Genomic DNA, 21,557 nt, shown 5'->3' on the forward strand with positions numbered 1-21,557 from the left:
CATATTATTGAGGTCTCTAGCTCTTTGTTACACCATGGCTTCAAACAGAGAGGTATAGTCTATGTAGGTGGTGACCACCCTAGGTATCCATATGAATTGTATTGATCATATGACTTATAGCTCTCCTATCATGGACTCTCTAAGTCCGATAGCAATGTGATGGGAAATAACGGCAATTTATCCCCGGCAGTTCTCGTTCCCCTACAGGAAGCAAAAGAAATAACGAGTACCGTTGTACTAGTGTGGTCCAAGAGGAACCGGTTGGGGATGGCATTGGTGGCAGTTTGTACAGACCTCTTGGTACAGGATTCTAATAATTTGACATTGGATTAGGCGCCGATTGAGAAGCATTTACTATAGGCGATAGGGCTAGTGGTTCTTTGAGCATAGGTTGTGGGCTGATTTTCCTGGTACCAACAATGGTTGTATTGTGGTTTCCACGGCGTTGGCAATGAGCACAAACCTGTTGATGACTAGGCTGTAGCATCGGACACTTTGTATTTAAAATTTCGGCAGCAAATTGCACAGCAAACCATCTCTCTTCGTGGGAATAATCGAGGGTGTCTTGCTTGATTTGGTAATTTGTGTTGGCAAGATCTTCAAGGCCAATGTGATTTTGCAAGATGATTGACGTGTGCGCTCACCTAAGAATTCAATGCTAGTTTGACCCACTTATTTAAATCTACCCTAGGATAATTAGGATGAGATAATGTTTCATAACCTAAGCTGCAGTAGCATGTAATAGAACATAATGTGCAACTCACAGTTACACAATGAGGATCAAACAAAAAGTTTATGCACAATTTATTTGCTATTGAACTTATACACCGAATGGCACATCTATCCAATCGTGCATTCCTAAGAAAAGAACTTAGAGAATAACACTGAATGACTTGCTGGAAGAACAAGGAACTACATGATCCTTCCTTATATAGACTAGTCTCTTTGCTAACCAACCTCCAAAATGTGGGATTGTCCCATAAGACTAGCTTTGACTACAACACTTTTTATAGGAAGAAGAAGTTGATAGCAAGCTTTAAAATCCCATCTGATGTCATATAGGCTCCCAAAAAGGCCACACAACTAAGGCTACATCCCTCTAGTTGTCCCTTGTAACAATGTATGCTACTTATTTGATTTGATAGTGAAGTAGCCATCTTGACAATCTTGGTCATACATGTATTTTGCTAGAGTTTTTAAATTCCAAGTATTTGCTTTTGGAATTTTATAAAACTGGCTGGTTTCCTTCACTTGGCTGTTGTTCATGTTTTCTTTACACAAATATCTCCGTGTACCAGGTAAGCTCTGGCCAAACCATAGACGTGCACAAGCCTTGTTCTACTGTTTTTTTTATACAAACCTACCTCTGCCTATTTTAACATGTTGTGAAGTTTTTTGAAGGTTTGGTTTAGCTTCTTGCATCGGGTTTGGTCTTTTCCTCCTATACTACTAGCTGATGTTTATGTGTAACTCATTTTCAGTGTCTTTTTGTTTTCTCTATCTGTTGATTCTATTTGTCGAAGGATGTTTTAACTATTGATTAAGCTTCTTCATGTTCTTTCCCTTTAAAGATAGGTAGACAATGGATTAAGTTGATACATTAAGGTATATCAACGTTGATACTCTAAGGTATATGCTTAAAATTGAAGAGAAAAAAACTGTTCTAACTTTGCTTACATCTTCCACTATTTATCAAGGTTGCCTTCAAAGCTGTTATCTTTGTGACTGGATTTATTTCAATGCACTAAAGGGGGGGTTGACCAGGGGAGATGAGGGTGTCCGAGCCCATGTCAATGTCGATGTGAAAGCGAATTTACATGTGAGAATTGCCTCAGTTAAAATGTATACGCTTGAAATTAGAGATATTATGTTTGGCGCACATTTGTAAGGCTACTTATTAAGGTTGCTTGAATCAATCCTTTATTATTTTTGTGTAGAGTGATAAGATTTTGATGGGGGGGCGGGGGGGGGGGGATATACATTTGCTTATTCAAAATCAACTCCTGCAGCTAAAAATTTTGAGCGAACTTGAAGGGCCAATGAAAAATGAATACCTTGGTGGAAGTCATGGTATTGTAGCAACTACCCACTCGAAGCCATATCAATATATCATCCTTGGCATTTCATGAGCGTGACTCGTAGAGAATGCGTTCTTAAAGGTGGGACAAAGTATATGCAAAAAGTTGTGTTACACTCTGGAAAATAATCCACATGCAAACCTCAAATTAACTTCTGTACTTAAAACCAACAAAACGATTTTAACTCTAGAAATTTCTGTTAATATAACTTTCTTTGATCTAAACTAAGGTAGTGCAATTTCAAATCAATTGCCTCAGAAGTTACTGCAATCCAACCCATGTGCTGAGATCTCACCGAACCATAAAGCCAACCTAAAAGGCACGTTTCAGTACCATTGTGCCAATCGACGGTCCCATAGTCACTCCACTCAGATTGCTCACACCGGCCATTAACATATGCAGCATTTAGTCCAGTGCTAGCAGCCAAAGGAATTCACAGTGCCAGCTTTAAGAGTGCCTCTCAAGACCTAGAGTAGATTGAAACGAGAAGGATGCTTAAGAGAATGGAGTCCGTTCACTTCTGGTTATTACCCCTCCTGGGTGCGTAATATATCATATATTCAATATAGTGGACCACCGCATGCTTTTTCTGTAAATGATAATAAAGCGTTCAGAGTATGCATCTGTCATAGCACTCGATAAATAAGCCACCAAAACGTCTTTATTCCTGCCGTTAATTAATTAGTTGTGGATTTTTCCTTTATAAAACGTGACTTATGGCTGAGGGGATTAAGGTTTTTCTCTTTATGGCATAAAATATTATCTCTGGCAGCTACACGTAACATTGCATGGCACGGTGATCTTCCTCCTCTTATTTTCTCTCTCGAATCTGCACTTCGTAGTTGTCTTTCTGTGAGGGTTTGTGGCCATAGTTTTTTGCAGGCTCGCGAGGGCAGTGGGTGAGGTATGACGAGCCTTCGTTACAGACATATGAGGAGCCTTCATACCACGGAGGGTTTGACGTTGTCTCTCATGCTTTGCTGGTAGAGACTGCTAGTAGAGAGTGCTCTCTTTCTCTCCATATATAAGGCTCCCTTTGAGAAGAGGATGGGGAGGAAGAGGATGGAGGCTAGAGGACAGTCGAGAAAGTGCTGGAAGGGTCATGGTTACGGGAAGCAGAGGGGGTTACATTAATATGTTCGTTTAAACACTATCATAACAAATCCAGTGGCAAGTTTTCTTGATTTGCTATTTATACTATTTATGTTTAAAATAGCATAGGACTTTAAAATAGAAGAAACTTGAAGCACATTTGTTTCTTATTGCTCCGTTGATATCACATCGGGATCTAAAAGAACAGCAAACTAGCGTATTCGTAATGGCCAAAATCAAGAAAAGAGAAACCGGCTGAGAAATTAAGTCGTCCTTATTTTAAGAAATGATTTTTCAGATATTTTAGTAGTAAACCGGCATATAGTAGAGATTTCAGAAACAAAAACCGAATAGATTCAAAAGTTGGCCTTACTTTAATTGGTTTTGATTGGTTGAAAAATATGTTTTTTTCAAGCAGTTACAGCACTAAGAGCAGTGACGCACCACATCCATGTGAGAGAAGAGAGAGAGAGAGGTGGCTGATGGTACGAGCACACCAGAATCCTTTCGTAAAAACACTTTTGACCCCCATCAGACATGCCAAACCATAATCTCCACACTTTGGAAAAAATTGGTGTACTCACCTATTTTCCCAACCTACTGCTGGTCAGTTTGAAATTTACAACAGGCATACCAGCTCCCTAACATGTACTACTTCATCCAACACTGATCTTACAGATCCAACACTCTTGGCTTTGATTGGTCGGCTCAGAGTAAGAGCAATAACACAACACCCACGTGAGAAAAGAGAGATGGTACAAGCACCGGACTCCTTTGGTGTAAAAACACTTTGACCTGCATTGGACATGCCATCTACGCTTTGGCAAGAATTGGTGTAACTCGCTCTTTTCCCAGGTTGAAACTCATCTGGAGGAGTATCCCATGGGCCAATTCTCTCTTGGGGCACCTTGTGACATCCAGGTGGCTAACCTGGGATGTTCTCCAAAGATCTTGCAATCTTAATAGAAGAGATTTAATTCTGTTGGAAGTGTACTCATACCCTTTCTGTTGGTGAGGTACCACCTTGAGCATGATCCCACAAGGTTGCCCAGCTTAATGCTGGTCAGTTTGAAACAACAGGCACACCTGTGTCTACCAGCTCCCGAACATCTACTACTACTTCATCCAATACTGTAGGGTGTTCTCTTGTGAAAGACTGATCCAACAGATGTACGCTTTTGGCTATGTTGGGAGTTTTTCTGGTTTGAGAAGAGCAAGAGAAGGAGAAAGAGTGTGTATGTTCTTTTTTTTGTGGGATGAAGAGGAGATTTTAGTTGGTTGGGTTATTTCTGCATAGCCAATAACATGCATGTATTAAACCATGTCACAACGGTCTACATCCTTAATATATAGGGTCATGAAGAAGTGAACCTAGTCTTATCATGAAGAAGTGAACCTAGTCTTATCATGAAGAAGTAAACCTAGTCTTAAATACCATACAGATATTAAGTGCATGCGTGCATGCTTGGCGTGTGGGTGTGGGTGTGGGTGTGATCGCTACACTCAGCAGTCATGAGCAAATACCAAAAACGCAGGCAGTGTGCGCACCTGGTGAGAGAGAGAGAGAGAGAGAGAGAGAGAGAGAGAGAGAGACTGGCAGTTTGAGCTCAATGAGAGCACGAGCACACACACACAGTAGCTAAACAAGTGCATGAGCTTCAGGAAAAAAGATTGAGAATGGGTTAAAACTTGATAAGCATGAAAAGAATCAAAGCCAGGACCAGCCTCACAAACTTAACTGCCAGTCAGTTGGAAGGACAATATTTTAAAAAGAGCATTTGTCATTACACTTCGAAAACAAGCTTCCAGTACACTACAGTGAGAGCGCGCAAACAGGAATGGGCATAATCTTTCCAACACAGCCAACTAAAAAATAGTCAGCCATTGGAGAAGCCAGCTCTAATATATAATAGATACGGTGACGAAGTATCACTAAAACCAATGGTTGACAGGTCCCAAAAGGTAACCATGATTCTTTCCGTACCAAAAACTAGCTAGCTTTCCAGTAACCTGATCATGATAACCTTCCAACAGCGCACAATTGAAGATCGAAGCCCCAGTCCTCTATGACCTCCCACTCTAGACACCCCGTGCATCATTTCAGCCATAGAAGTGTTTGGTAAGACAGATATGCAACAGAGCTTAGTAAGACCGATATGCAAGAGAATTGTCCCGATTCTGAAAGTGAGATCTTAACTCTGCTTGCCCAAGTGATACTAGGCGAGCATTGTAATTCTGGGTGTGGGCAAGAGGAGAAAAATCTAGTCTCTGCCCTAATCCAGAATAGCTGTTTTCAACTGCATTAACATGACCTTTTCAAGTTAACGAGAGAGAAAATGAAATCTAGCAACGCAAGGATGTGTTTAAAACCCTGGTTACAGTAAGTATGTTAGCCAGAAAATTACCTGCTACTCTAGGGTAGTAGCCAACCAAGGGGCTTTTGCTAGCAGCCATTTCAACACCGCCTATGGGGCTAGAGAAGCCAATCAAGGGGCTTTGAGCAGGCGCATGGGTCCTTTGAGCATGATGACTGCTATAGTCTAGAGCACTTCTACTATTCAATTTCAAGTCCTTGCTCTCTTGAGGCTGGAATTGCATTTCATTGCTATTTGCCACTTTATCCTGACCAGCTATCTGCATAACCAACCACTTTGCATTAGAATCAAAACTCAGCCAAGTTGAAACTTGGTGGATTGTCACCACCACCTCATGGAACCCCACAATGCCACAAAGAGGAAGAAAGATCCAAGTTCCTCAGTTGACAGCACCACTCTTGTGAAAGGCTAAGAGATATAACTAGGCATATGCCCTGAGGCTCCGGGGTATGATAGATGCTTCAAGATATGACTCAACAGGAGCCCCAGCCACTCAGAATCAGAACCATGACTAAACAGATACCTTGTACGTTGATGGCCGTCCAGGTGCTTTTCTTGTGCACATTCATCTCAGCTTTACATATGGATCAAAGAAAGCCAGTGGAGGTATCAACACAAATACTAACTCACAGGCATGCTAGCAATCAACCATGCATGCGGACTACATCTAGCTTGCTAGACTAGGCTGTCTTACACATTCCAGCTGATTACTAAAACATGTACTGGGTAGACCCTATCAAAAACACATTAATCTCAGTTTTACATATGCATCAAAGAAAGCCAGCGGAGCTATCGACGACACAAATACTAACTCACCGGCATGCTAGCAATCAACCAGCATGCAGACTACATCTAGCTTGCTAGACTAGGCTGTCTTACACATTCCAGCTGATTACTAAAACACGTACTGGGTAGACCCTATCAAAAACCAGCTAGATATCACCTTGGAGATTTAAAATAGACCTACCAGGCTGCAAGTCACCGACAACACCTTGGGGCACCTTTTACTCATTGCAGAGTACTCATAAAGCACAATAACTGGAACTTAACTTTGGTTCAGAAAAAGGCTCTATGCTAGGACATCCTGATTCCTATCGGAAGATTGGGCACTTATTGTGATCTTCATTTATTAAAGCTAAACGTTTTACATTGTAGAATGAACTGGCTGCCACGAGACGAGAGAAGGTTGGCATGGGGAGAAGGTTGCAACCCACCGAGAAACGGAGCAGCTTCTTGTGAAGAGAGACGAGCCCAGAGAAGAGGCTCACAGCATACTGTGCACTCTTTTCCGAGGTGAACTCAGCGAAGGCGTAGCCTTTGTGACGCTTTGTCTCCTTGTCCCGCGGCATGTACACGTCCACCAGGGGGCCTGCTTGGACCATGATCTCGTACACCACCCTCTCATCGACCTTCTCATCCAAATTACCTATTGACATACACACATTTTTCTGCCAAATTAGCTGACATGCCAAATTAATGGCTGACTGACCTCGAACAGAACCCTCGCACCCAAAATACCCAAATTCATCTTAACGCGGTTACATCGCAGGCTGCCGGCGATCGCACTGCACACACAACCCTCGGCCCTTTAGGAAGCACAAGAATAATTCCTAGCAAAATTTGGGGGTTTGCCCCACGATACCGACATGTTCGCTTTGTGGTGTCGGTAGGTGTTCCGGCCTGGTAAAGAGAAAGAATAGTGCCCCAAACCCACACAGTTCATCTGCTTTATGAGATTTGAGAAAACAGAGATCAACATACCAATGAAGACGGAGGCCTGAGGATTTCCTGGCATGGCTGTTGCTTCGAAAAACGTCGCGCGTGCAGATCACAGGATTAGGGTTTGCAGATCCAACGCCTCTTGTGTTGAAGTGGGTTAAGGGGAACGGTTGAGGCAAGGCCGTACAGAGATGAGATGAGGCTCACGGTTTGAAAAGCAGAGGATTAATAAGTAAAGTTGTTAGGGCGAGCTGTCTTTATACGCGTTACGCACCTTAGGGCGGTTTGATACGTCGGCTTGATTTTTTACTTGCTTGTTAAAATTAACGATTATTTATTATTTATTACGCATCGTATCAAATATAGATGGCACCAAAATGTTTTTTTTTTATATCAAGGAGGTAAATAATAAGAGCTAAGGGAAAAGGATGCTCAAGCGATCTTAATAAGCAAAGCGTTCTAACACTTCAAGCAAGAGTAGCATTTCTTTCGTAAATAATAAGAGCTAAGGGAAAAGGATGCTCAAGCGATCTTAATAAGCAAGAGTAGCATTTCTTTTGTACCCTCTCCTCTGTGTCTTTAAGTATCCTCTCCTCCAATGCAACACTTGCATGCCAAATACATTTTTAAAATAAAACCACCGCAATCACGTAGCGTTATATCCACGTAGACATTGCAACAAACACTTGACGCCACCCCAACAAAGGGAACTAGAAGCAAAGGTGGAATCTAGCAACACCTTCATAATCTTGGTTACGAGATCCAAAGCAAGCACCTTGCCACAGTAGCAAGGCCACGCTACATCTCGAGATATTCTTCTCCTTCTAGAATACAAAATAATACGACATGGCCTCTTTAAAAGAAAAAGAATAATACTTGGGCATATCTATTAATTTAATTGCTAAGGGTACACCATAGTCTACTATACTAGCCAGAAGGAAGGTTTCGAAAATGGCAATGGTAAGAGCTACAATACTGGGGGGTGTAGGCAATCACACCTTACCACCTTAAGTAGCTATGTTGGCACTAAGGGGGAGTGATGACATGTTCTAATACCATCCAACCACCTTGCAGTAGCCTAACCATCAAGGCACCAAGGGGGGGTGTTGAGATTTGTGGTGCCTTGTGCACTAGAAGAGGTAGGAAGTGAGTATGCCTAGCATTGAGCCACATCATCAAACATATTAACCCATAAAGCAAAGCAAGCCCATGTTGGTCTTTCCAAGCAATAAATCAATCAATCACATCTCAAGTTTCTCTATGAGTACAAGTCTCGATCTTGTAACGTAATTAACTTGAGTCCATTTAAATTAGTGCGCACACACACAGTCATGATGAGTTCCCTTCATTTCTATCCACCTTAGCTCACCTTCTTCTTCATCATCACCTCCATGGCTAATGGAGAGCTCTAGATCCATGTTTTCTAACTTAAAAGACACCTCACCACATCCAAACTTTGGTACCTGCTTTTTTAGCAATCACATTCTTGTTGGGAATATGCAACATTGGGGATCGTTTAGTGGGAAAAGGAATATGTGAGTCGACAAACTCATACTCAAATTAGGTCTTTTCTAGGGAGTAGGATTTTATTGTGGATTCTTCATGTATTTTCAACTCTATTGCAACCTTTACAGATCGGTAGTTGAAGCACAAAACACTTATAATCAACCTAGTTAACTCTTAGCTTAGGATATCCCCAAGATTATAATGGTCATAAAAGGTCATAAAGGATATAATAGGTGTCAACTAAGTGACTCTATTGCAACCTTTACATATTGGCAATTGAAGCACAAAACACTTATAATAAACCTAGTTAACTCTTAGCTTGGGATATCCAAGATTATAATGTTCATAAAAGGTCATAAAGGATATAATAGTTGTCAACTAAGTGACTTATATAGCCACTTACCCTAAAGTTGGAATTAAGGTTAGGGTTGCAACAATGCACACACACAAGATAGAGAAGCTTGAGAGCACACAAACTGACTAGATTAGAATGAACAAATGTGTGCCAGATACAAAAGATAAGTACACACCCCAAAATGAGTAGATAAGAGGGTGTACATACACACGGGGGGAAAAACCTCCTAGTGAGGGAAAAAATGCCCCGTCGGTCCTAAGTGTGTTCACACACATCACTACCATATAATGCTACAGATCCACCCTGGAGTGATGATGTGAACATGTATAGGGTATGGCCGATCAATCCTGAAAAGGCAGCAAGCCCAAAGCTTTACAAAAAGCTTCGAACTTTTCACGAGGAAGAGCCTTCGTGAATAAATCTGCCATGTTGTCATGTGTGGGCACATAGACTAAGCTAATCTCTGCTGCCTGTAGAGAATCTTTCTCTGACATAGTGGTAATGCACCTCAATGTGCTTAGTGCGAGCATGAAACACTGGGTTCCTCGTCGCAACTGCTAATGCACTCTGGCTGTCAGTGAAAATCGTAGTGCTAGACGACTATCCAACACCCAAATCAACCATAAGACGTCTGAGCCACACACACTCACTTATAGCTGTAAAAGCTACCATGTACTCAGCTTCACAGCTGGAAGTGGCCATTGTAGGCTGCTTCTTGCTGAGCCATGATATACATGAATCACCAAGGCAAAAGCAAAACCCACTGGTGGACACTCATGTGTCATAACTGTTGAAATTTGAGCATAATGATGAGCTATGGTGGATCAAACACTAGAATCAACATCATTAACAAAGTGATTAAGAAATGATTAAGATGTAATTAGTGAATAATTAACAAATAGATTAATGTAGGCATGGATACTCAAAAACCAGCAAATTCTCATTAGGGCTATGCCTCAATTTATAGAGTTTACATCAAGCATCAAATCCCATTGATTTCTCCATGATTCACTCCCAGAATATCTCCACCTTTTGCCTGATTCTCTCCACCTCTTCTCTTTTCCCTGAATATCTCCCAGAATAACTCCACACTCCTAAATTCTCTCATGCTACCCTTTATTCTCTCCCAGTAGATTCTTCTCACCTTTTCACAGGTTCTTTTACAATTACATCTCCTCTTTTACAGCCTCTATCCAAGAGCTTGTTATTCACTTGTATTTTCAACACCTCCCCTCAAGTGAATACTCCTAGTACACCTAGACCCTATACCAAGTTTGCCTCCCCTTACTTAATAGTCCGCGACCAGTGTCTACTCCTCCCCTCAAGTTATCTCAGCACACCTGGACCCTGTATCAAGTTTCTTTCTTACTTGAGAGTCCGCGATCAGTGCCTCAAGTCCCTAAACTCCATAGTCCTTGACACTCTCTCTCTCAATGTGTCCAAGGCTACTATAAGTGCCCGCGACCTTGACTAAAGTGCTCACACATACATCTACCACGTGGCCTACATCATCGGTGGCTCAGAGGTGGTTTTACTTTATTGGGGCAGGTTACATTGGGTTGTGGGGTCTCTCTCTCTTTCTCTCTCAGAGATTTTCACATGGCTCCTCACTCTTTGGAGCCTCACATCTTCTCTTTTCTTCAATCTTCTTGTCGTGGCAGCATCTCTCCACACATCCGTCTCTTCTTTCAGTCTTCTTGGGGCAGCTTCTCTTCTCATGGCAGCTTCTCTTCTCGTGTCCATGTCTTCCTTTAGATCTTCTTCTCGAAGTGGATCCTCTTCTTGGAAAGAGATATTCTTCTTCTTTCATGGCTGGGGCCATGAGCTTGTCCGTCAGGTCTTTTTGCTCCATGTGAGCAACATGTTTCAATGTTTTGCTGACAGTTCCTTTGGGCTTTTTATGTTTATTTTGTATCATTATGCAATGCAAACCCAAATTTATGCGGGAGGTCTTACCTCTTGTCTTATTCTGGACAAGGGCAGTGTCTGTTCCCATTTTTACACTGATGCAATGTGCCAAATACATAATGCGTATAGCATTCATTCTCATGCACATTCCAAATGCAACTCTGGCTGTGAATAATCTTGAATTTGAGTGAGATTTACAGGCATTAACCAAGGGTTAAATGCAAAATGATGATTTTCACAATTTTATCAGCACAATTTTACCAGAAATTACATTAAATTAAGGGTAACCAATTTGTATGGGATGGTTGGAGTATCAAACCAACTCCGATTTGCAATCTGAAGCTATATGGATATGTATCAGATACCTAATGGTTAATTTGAACCCTCAATTGCACCAAAATACAGTGATTAGCACTGATTAATCACTGATTAGCAAATTAATGCTCTGTTTTGTGTGCAAAAAATAGAGTATGCGGCGAGTCCAGATCTGGTGCCTTCCACTTCAAATGAGCTCAAATGCTTTCAAAGGCATCAATAGCAATGAGTCTAGTAGAGGATTAAGCCAAGAAACACAAGATTTGACCAAATAATGAAAGCTTAATCTCTGTTTTACCAAAGTCACCTGCAGATTTGATGAAGAGCTTGGATCTCACTGTAGACTTGATGAAACTCAATTGTGTCTTCACCAGCTTGTAGAGCATGCTTGATTACCCCTTGGGCTAGGAGGAATTAGAAGGATTTGACCTAATGAAGTAGGAATGGCAAAAGTTCCTCAAAAAAACGGCGCCCAAAAATCAGCGAAAATCGGCGCATATACGTGGCAGTTTGCAGCGTTTTTTTGATGAGCTTGTAGCCAAAGGAGTTGGCTACCATGTGCTAGAAGCTTGTGCCCTATCTCTCTGTGTGCAAGGTGCTAGAGACCCTCCACTGGCTGGGGGTGAAGGGGAGAAGTGAAAACTCACTAAAAATTTGAATTTTTGCTAATCATCTACTAATCCTAATTAATTAACTAATGGGCTCATAAATCTGATTGATTCTAGGCATGGCTCTGATACCATGTTGAAATTTGAGCATAATGATGAGCTATGGTGGATCAAACACTAGAATCAACATCATTAACAAAGTGATTAAGAAATGATTAAGATGTAATTAGTGAATAATTAACAAATAGATTAATGTAGGCATGGATACTCAAAAACCAGCAAATTCTCATTAGGGCTATGCCTCAATTTATAGAGTTTACATCAAGCATCAAATCCCATTGATTTCTCCATGATTCACTCCCAGAATATCTCCACCTTTTTCCTGATTCTCTCCACCTCTTCTCTTTTCCCTGAATATCTCCCAGAATAACTCCACACTCCTAAATTCTCTCATGCTACCCTTTATTCTCTCCTAGTAGATTCTTCTCACCTTTTCACAGGTTCTTTCACAATTACATCTCCTCTTTTACAGCCTCTATCCAAGAGCTTGTTCCCACACACACCCTATTCACTTGTATTTTCAACAATAACATCCAGCCCAATCTGAATCACTGAAAGTATGCAGCCGTGACTCACCCCCCTTTGGATAAAATAATCCAAAGTACTGAGTGCCCTGTAAATAGTAGAAAACCCGCTTAACAGCTTGCCAATGCTTCATACCTAGGCTATGCATAAATCTGCTCAATTATGCGACCGCATATTGTATATCTAGCCTCGTGTTGCACACATAAAGAAGGGATCCAACAACTTGCTGATACAAACTAGCATCAAAAGAGTCTCCTGCATCTTGAAGACTAAGTCGAATACCTGTCTCCATAGGTGTAGCCCGCAGGTTTACAGTCTTCAAGATTAAACTTCTTCAATAGCTTCTGTATATATTTAGATTGCAGCATAACAATGCCATCATTGTGTTGCATAAATTGAATCCCCAAATAGTAATACAAGCAAATAGTAATGCAAGGGCCCCAAATCTAACATCTCAAACGATGACTACAAATCAGCCTTAAAAACTGAAATCTCATCTATCGGGTCCCGGAGCAGCATGTCAACATATAGAACGATGACCAAAAATGTGTCCTTACTCTTCTTTGCATAGAGGGTACTCTCTATATATTGGACTGTTACAAAAATCATTTACAACCAAGTATGCATGAATCTTCTCGTACCATGCTCTAGGAGTTTGCTTAAGGCCATAAAGAGCCTTTTTCAACCTGCATACTTTAGACTCTTCTCCTTTTCCATAGCAAAACCAGGAGGCTGGCGGTTACATACACCTCCTCATGTAAATCACCATTCAAGAATGTAGTCTTAATGTCCAACTAGTGTACATTCCACCCATGATGTGCTGCCCAAAGTAATGAGACACGAAATGGTAATCATATGAGATGTGGTCGCAAAGGTCTCATCATAATCAATGCCCTTTTGCTAGGTATACCCCTTTGCAACAATAAGTGTGGCCTTGTAGCGATCAATGCTACTATCTGCTTTGCGTTCTAACTCATAAACCCACTTAGTACCAATGGCCTTCTTGCCATGAGGTAGATCTATCAAATACCAGGTGTGTCATTCTTGAGTATAGAGTTATACTCATCCTGCATAGCATGCATCCAATGATCATCATCATGTACTTCCCCAAAGGAAACAGGTTCCTCCTCATTACATAAAGTATAAATGAGAACATGATCCACATGAGAATAATCTGCATGATCAGAATGTACACGAGGTAAAGGAAATGCTGACTTGCTATCCCTCAATGTCTACACAAGCCATTTTGGCGTACGCCTAGATTCTTCTATGGCTTCTCTCTCCTCATCCACTACATCCTCAATAATTGCCTCATCAAAAGGCTGATTTTGCACCTACAAAGGCTGAATTTCAGCACTTGGTTGAGCATTCAATTGCTCTACATATGGCTGCCCTCCATTAAACAAAGATAGGAGTAAATCACTGATGTTTTTTGCATGAAAGCATGGACTAAACTGAGTTTTCAACAAAAACAACATCTCTACTTACCACAATCCGCTTTGAGGCCGGCGGATGGTAGAGTCTATATCCCTTGCTTTCTACACTGTATCCCACTGCATTTAATTGCCTTATCATCAAGCTTACTATGTTGTTGCTCAGGCACAAGAGCATAATCAAGACAACCAAAAACACGCAAATGAGCCACAAAAGGCTTCCTGACATGCCAAGCTTCATAAGGAGTTTTAGACTGCAAGGCCTTGGTAGGGCATTTGTTCAACACATAGTTTGCGAACATAGTTGCCTCTAACCAAAAACCATCAGGTAAATCTTGGGCTTTCACCATATATATCGTGCCATCTACATGAGAGACTCGTTCTTCCTCTCAGTCACACCATTTTGCTGAGCTGTGTATGGCACTGTACATTGATGCCTTATTCCTTTCTCAACCATATATGCATGAAATTCCTTGGACATATAGTCCCCCCCTCAATCTGAATGAAGGGTGCCAATTTTGCATTCACATGCATTTTCAGCCATGGATACAAAGTGCCTAAAGCACATAAAAGCCTCTGACTTCTGCTTTAATGAATACACCCAGTTATATCTGGAGTAATCATCAATAAAAATGACGAAGTAGAGATATCCCCCAATAGATGGTGTCCTTATAGGACCACATACTTATACATCACTATGTATAAGCTGTAATTTCTTAACAGCTCTCACTGATCCATCCTTTGAAAATGATGCTTGATGCATTTTACCAAGTATACACCCCTCACATACATGTCTACCTAGCAAGGGTCTCAAGAGTTGGCAACGCAGACACCATATCATGCCTTTGAAGGCATAACAAACTGCCATAATTCAAATGGCCAAATCGTGCATGCCATAATTCTACATCACTCATAGCACGAGTCGTAGAGACTGAGCAAGCATCATGCTGCAACTTCTCAAATACATCCATCTTGTATAGGCCATGAAACAAGGTACCTGAGGTAAATATAGAATAACCATCAATTCTATCCTGAACTGTACATCTGTCATCCACAAATTTCACCATCAAGCACGACAAGGCTAGGACTGAAACTGACAGGAAGTTCTTCTTAATGCCTGGCACACTTCTTTCACAGGATATGAGGAACCATTTGCACATGTGACGGTTCTTGCACTTTGGGACAAATTCCAGAGATGATAACGATTTTTTTAATGAAGTAATGTGCTTACTAGCACCACTGTCAAAGTACCAAGCATCCAATTCTGCCATTGACATGCATACATCATGAACAGAAGGGTCATAACTATAATTTACAATCCATACCCAATTGTTATATGCACATTATGTGTGCATATACTAGGAGGCTAACCCACATTAGGCTTGTGAGCAAGGGAGCATGGGAACAAGCTCTAGTGGAGCATGGGTTAGGACTAACCTTAAGGGTTAAGGTTAGGGTCAGGCATCCAAGGGTCACACATGGGAAATGGAGAGTCAAGAGTCACTTGAGGGCCCTCCTATATAATAGGGACATGGGGCACACTCAAGGGAAATGGAGAGTCAAGAGTCACTTGAGGGCCCTCCTATATAATAGGAGCATGGGGCACACTCAAGGGAGGCTTGAGGGCTTGAGGCTTGGAGGCTTGGGGGCTTGGAGGCTTAGGCTATGGTCTCTTGTGTAGAGGTCCATATCTACTCACCTACCATTTCATACTTTAGCTACATGCTATTGGATTGGAGTTATACCTCTTGATGGTAGGTAAAGGTATGATGTATTTCATTTATAATTCATGTGTGCATCCCTTGGGCTCGGGGTTGGTTGGGTGGTTGAGTTTATGCCTGATTTATGCATGCTTATGCATAACAATTATCTAGAGAGATCTTAGGGTTTTAACAATGGTATCAGAGCAATCTCTAGTTAATTGTTGTTGATTTTTTCTTATTGCAATTTTTGGCATTTTTTTAAGTAAATTTTAATATTTACTATAAAAAATGTTATTTTGTTGATTTGTGTTGATGATTTGCACGTGGATCATCGATATGGCCATTGGAATGCGTGTTACTACAATTCAATGGACGAATCGACATTGCAGGGAAATTCCATGAGTTTAATGCTATTTTTTCTTATTTTTTATGGTTTAAAATAAGCATTAATAGAAATTTTTACGAAAATACCGCATATTTTATTGTGGATATTTTTGGTAGAATGGATTCCCTAAATTTCTAGAATTTTAAAGAAATTTTTAGAGCATTTTTATGGTTAAAAATACATTTTTGTAGGTTTTTTCGCGGGTATGCGATCAAATTTCTGTCCAGGTTGCAAGAGGCAATAAAACAATTGGGCACTTAGAAATCTCCAGGTTGGGATGTAACTGTGGAACTCTTCTTGCACTTCTGGGATGACCTCAAACATGCATTGCTTTTCATGATTAACGATGCGTGGCGTACTTGGGAAGTGCCTGAGTCATGGAAAGAAGAGCTTGTAAAACTTCTCCCAAAAAAAAGCTTGTGTGAGACCTTCACTGATTGGCGGCCAATAATGCTAATGCCCGTCGTATACAAATTGGTCACCAAAATGTTGGTCAACAGGGTAAAAGGAGTACTTTATGTAGGCTTGCACAAGGTGCAATATGGTTTTGTCCGGCGAAGACATATAACAGATAACATTGTAAATGCCTACATTGGGGTTGAATATGCAAAATATACAAAACAAGATGTGCTTTTTTTGCAAGTGGACATAGAGAAGGCCTTTGACACAGTGCAATGGGATTTTATTGCGGAGACCATGTGCAAGATGGGGTTCGGAATTAAGATGTCCAGTCTTGTGTTTTGGTTGTATCAAGGCAATAAGGCATCATGTATTTTGATGGTGAACTCTTTGATTCGTGGTCTTTGGGTAAGTCGGTTTGACAAGGATGCCCTTTGAGTGCCTTGTTATATGCCATACAACTCATCCTCTTGCTTCTACACATGGATCATCTAACTCAGCAAGGTGCACTTTGTGGTCTTCAATTGCCATCTGGCAAGCATTTTGTGGCACAGGCTTATCCAGATGATTCCTTCTTCATGCCACAAGATGATCCTCGTGATCTCTGCGTTGTAATGGATGCATTGGATATGTTTGGCACATCTGCAGGATTGCGAATTAATTTCCATAAATCCAAGCTTATTCCTCTCAAGCCACAAGCTTGGCACAGTGTCTTGTGGCCAGGGGTTCTTGTTCCTTCCAATCAACTGGTTAGACATTTGGGTTACCCACTTGCATGGCACATGTTGTTCAAACTCCAAGCTGATTGGGTTCTGCAAAGAATAAATGCTAAATTGCAGTATTGGGGAAGTTGGCCACATGGCCTTTACATGTTAGACTCTGTATTGTGCAGTCCATTCTCATTGCATACATACAATTCTTCTTGCCGCTCCTTGCTTGGCCAAAGAAGAACTTGGATGAGTACATGTTTGCTATACTAGAGGTACTTTGGAAAACTAAGCACAATACTAAAGGCCTCAGATTGCTATGAAAGGACAAGCTATTTACGCCAAGAAATCATGGGGGCGTCAACATTCTCGACCTTTGTACTCATGTTATTGCGAGGAAAGCCACTTTGCTCGCTGATTTTGTGGCTCAAAAACAGCCATGGGCACAGATGTTAGTAGCCATGTGCACCACTTTGCAGTCCGCCACATTCGGTGCATGGACCACAAATTTTTGCAGGTTTTTTCGCGGGTATGTATCTAGGTGAGATATTTTTCTACCCTAACTTTATTGAGTTTATTGGGTAGTTATCATTAGAAAGGCGCTAATAATTTAATTTCTTTTCTAATGATACACTCGGAAAGAGTTATTCCTTGATGTAGTCTCAAGAATATAGAGATAGGTTTTAGTATGTGAAAGTTTGGATAAGGCCATCTTATTTCTTTTATACAGGATTTTATTCATATTTTCCTAGACGGCATACTAGGGAGTTTTCAAATTGTTAAGGTATGTATGGGTGGTATCATGGTGGTATGGGACGCTAGTGATCCCTCACATATATTATCTTATGGGATAATTTGGGCTCAAGATTCTTGCTTTGCTTACATCACTTAGCATATTGACCTCAACATTCAAAGACAATCTCATTTTCTAAATTCACTAGAAGTTATAGTGTGGGCATTCTCTAGATAAACTTCTTTTATCTATAGCCTACATGTTTTGATGAGGGAAATCTCATCGGCATATTCACTTGTTGAAATCTCTTTCTTTAAAGTTCAAACAAGTTTTTCTTGTTGTGTTCGGATAAGGAAATTTGGATTCTTCCTTTGTTGGCATTTCTTTCTCTAGTTTCGCACTTTAGTTGATTTATATAGTCAACCTGATTGTTTACGGATGAAAATATGTGACTCATTGAGACGTTGATGACTCTCTATGTTGATACGGGTAACTGGGGACGTCGATTATTCCATATACAGATGTGGGTATGTCGGGGCGCCGATGAATCCCTGGTTTCTGCTGTTATAATGCCATGTTTTCCTACTTTATTCTGAATGGTTTACAACGAGGAAGTTACTTTGAATGTGAATTGCTCTGATCATCCACAGAATGATGGGCAAATAGAGTGTATGAATCAGATTGTAGAGTATATGCTTCGTGCATATGTCTCTAGAAAATCATCATATTGGGAAAACTATCTTCCAATGATGGAATTTGCCTACAGTTTTAAACATATGGCTATTGGTTTTAGTCTGTTCATGCTTATATATGCGTATTAACCTAGGGCACCTATTGATGTCGGTCTTAAGAACATCGAGCTTGATGCATCGAGCGATTTCTTACGAGATATGTAGGAAATGCTGACTGAAGCTCGGGATTCTATCAGTACTCAGGATAGAGTACTTAGGATAGAGTACGATTTTATATTGATAAGGGACACTCATCTTGGTCTTTTAAACCAGGAGCATTGGTTTATTTTAATGTTCCTAAAGATTTTCAGACTTTGTCAATAGAAAAATACTCGAATTTATCTCCTAGATATTGTGGTCCATTTTCGAGTTATACATCGGATTGGCACAGTTGCGTTTGAACTTAAAACTACCTCCACATGTTAGAGTTCATCCAGTCTTTCATATCAATAGATTGAAAGGGAAACTGGGAAGTGAGGATTACACAATTACTCCTCAAGAACTCGTTGAAGTCGAAGATTTATCCTATGTTCCAACTGAACCTGATAAGGTACTTGAATTCAAGGAAAGGAAACTTTCTAGTTACTAATCCCTGATGTTAAAATTAGGTGGAAAGATAGGGAAATAGAGGATTCGACTTGAGAGTCGGTTGATATTGTTCAGTGCAGTTCTCTTCTTTTCATTGCAAGAGTGCAATGTTTTGAGAGAGGGGAAGTATGTTATGTACACATTATGTGTGCATATACTAGGAGGCTAACCCACATAGGCTTGTGAGCATGGGAACAAGCTCTAGTGGAGCATGGATTAGGACTAACCTTAAGGGTTAAGGTTAGGGTCAGGCATCCAAGGGTCACACATGGGAAATGGAGAGTCAAGAGTCACTTGAGGGCCCTCCTATATAATAGGGGCATGGGGCACACTCAAGGGAGGCTTGAGGGCTTGAGGCTTGGAGGCTTGAGGGTTGGAGGCTTGGAGGCTTGAGGGCTTGAGGGCTTGGAGGCTTGGGGGCTTGGAGGCTTAGGCTATGGTCTCTTGTGTAGAGGTCCATATCTACTCACCTACCATTTTATACTTTAGCTACATGCTCTTCGATTGGAGTTATACCTCTTGATGGTATGGGACATCAAGGTAAAGGTTTGATGTATTTTATTTATAGTTCATGTGTGCATCCCTTGGGCTCGGGGGTGGTTGGGTGGTTGAGTTTATGCCTGATTTATGCATGTTTATGCATAACAATTATCTAGAGAGATCTTAGGGTTTTAACACCAATCATCTTGAGAAAAACTTACAGATTCCTTCTTCTCTGCACTTGGTGTAGATGCATCAGCCACACAGCCATGCCCAATTCTTTCTTTTTCTCCTTCTCTAGCCTTTTTTTGCACTCGTTTATATAGTGCCCTGGTTTCCTGCGAGATAGTGACACTTGTCCTTCTTTTTAGGCTTATCACCTTCTTTCTCTGCATCCTTACCTGAGGATTCTGATTTTGGCTTATAGCCACCATGCGAAAAAGTAATACCTTTGCCTTTTTAAATGGCAACAAAAGCTTGGTCACCAACTCGCAGAACAGATCTATTTTGCTTGGACTACTTTTCTTGCAAGAGTACTAAAACCAGCTCATCAAATGTAAGGGCATTTAGATTTCCCTTCATTATCATGAGTCTAAGGGAAAAACTCTAATAAGAATCTGGCAATGCATTGAGAACTGTGGGCACCAATGTTCTATCGGGATATATCTTATTCACACTAGCGAGCTGCCCTTAATATCTTTGACCTTGGTCAAGAAGCTGTCCATTGAGTCTCCCTCATTCATGTTCTCAGACTCCAACTGTTTGCGCAGATATGCAACACGTGCTTCATTGCGCAGATATGCAACACATGCTTCATTGCGCACCTGGTATAATACAGCAAGTGCATCCCATGCCTATTTTGAAGTCTTACATGACCAAATATGAGGAATAATGCTTCGCTTCACAGTAAGTGCAAGCAATGCATGTGCATGTGCATGTGCATATGCATGTGCATATGCATCTCTTCCATCCCATCTCGTTTTAGTAGTAGTGGGAGGTACTGGTGGTCCATGTGGAGGAGCCACATCTATATCAGATTCTACTTCAGATGTACCTGCAGCACCTGGTTGCACTGGTAGTTGTGAAACAAGACGAGTTTCACTACCACCACTGACCACATTCCAAAGGCCTTTAGCAACCAGTACATGCCTCATCATATAGGACCACAATGGGTAGTTAGTCCCATCAAGTTTGTCCTCAAGAGACAACATGTTAAATACATCACTACTGCCAGCCATGACTGTTTACCAAATGCAAAATCTTTCACCACACTGTAAGTACTCAATATTCACTAAATGCAACCCCGGATGGCTGGCTGCCAATTGACTGAATCACCTACAAAGTGTATGAAAAATAATGAAGAGTAGAGAATAGAGTGTTACTGGGCAAAAGTACGATGGTCGATGTTGTTGAAGACATTCTAGATGCTCCTGCACAACAAATCTTTGCCGTTGCACATCCCAAACACGCAAAATCGAGTAGAACCAATCTAAAATGATGCCTCTCCAGAACATCTGCAGAAACCTTGCGGTGCCCAAAATGATGCCTCTCCAGAACGTCTGGAGAAACCTTGCGGTGCCCAAAATGCACTCGAATCGCGCCACGGACTCCGAAAATTTATGTATACTTCCTATACAACACACTTCTCCTAAGAGGGTATCTCAATCGGAGACAAAAAAATAGGGTTGTGAGGAGGGAGGCAAACTAGTAGATCAAGTGACAAAAGGAAGCTAGCTCTGATACCAATTGTTAGAATTAGGGTTAGGGTTGCAACAATGCACACACACAAGATAGAGAAGCTTGACAGCACACAAACTCACTAGATTAGAATGAACAAATGTGTGCCAGATACAAAAG

At 41.0% G+C, this 21,557-nt stretch overlaps 1 protein-coding gene and 1 long non-coding RNA gene across 2 annotated transcripts; both read right to left on the reverse strand.

Annotated features, from left to right (window-relative positions):
• Positions 1 to 4,871: 4,871 nt before the first annotated feature.
• On the reverse strand, positions 4,872 to 7,457 carry LOC147624167 (uncharacterized). Its single transcript, XM_086819094.1, has 5 exons — positions 7,307 to 7,457; positions 7,064 to 7,110; positions 6,760 to 6,971; positions 5,576 to 5,804; positions 4,872 to 5,467 (listed from the first exon to the last, which is right to left on the reverse strand). Exons 2-5 carry the CDS (start codon positions 7,071 to 7,073, stop codon positions 5,313 to 5,315), a joined length of 606 nt encoding a protein of 201 aa, XP_086675220.1. The 5' UTR covers positions 7,074 to 7,110; positions 7,307 to 7,457; the 3' UTR covers positions 4,872 to 5,312.
• LOC147624168 (uncharacterized) lies at positions 6,266 to 6,753 on the reverse strand. The gene is made up of 2 exons (XR_015269055.1): positions 6,547 to 6,753; positions 6,266 to 6,488 (listed from the first exon to the last, which is right to left on the reverse strand). It is a non-coding gene; the product is annotated as an uncharacterized LOC147624168 (long non-coding RNA).
• Positions 7,458 to 21,557: the final 14,100 nt, after the last annotated feature.

This window comes from Cibotium barometz, chromosome 25, assembly GCF_041138505.1.
Source record: "Cibotium barometz isolate CiBa-2024 chromosome 25, ASM4113850v1, whole genome shotgun sequence".
Lineage (NCBI taxonomy): Eukaryota > Viridiplantae > Streptophyta > Polypodiopsida > Cyatheales > Cibotiaceae > Cibotium > Cibotium barometz.

What these genes read in the sequence shown, in the direction of transcription:
- LOC147624167 (XM_086819094.1), bottom strand. An exon ending in AGAAGCTGCTCCGTTTCTCG is followed by an intron (nt 5,805 to 6,759) that starts GTGGGTTGCAAC and finishes TTGGTTATGCAG; the next exon opens with ATAGCTGGTCAGGATAAAGT. An exon ending in CTACTACCCTAGAGTAGCAG is followed by an intron (nt 5,468 to 5,575) that starts GTAATTTTCTGG and finishes ATGTTAATGCAG; the next exon opens with TTGAAAACAGCTATTCTGGA.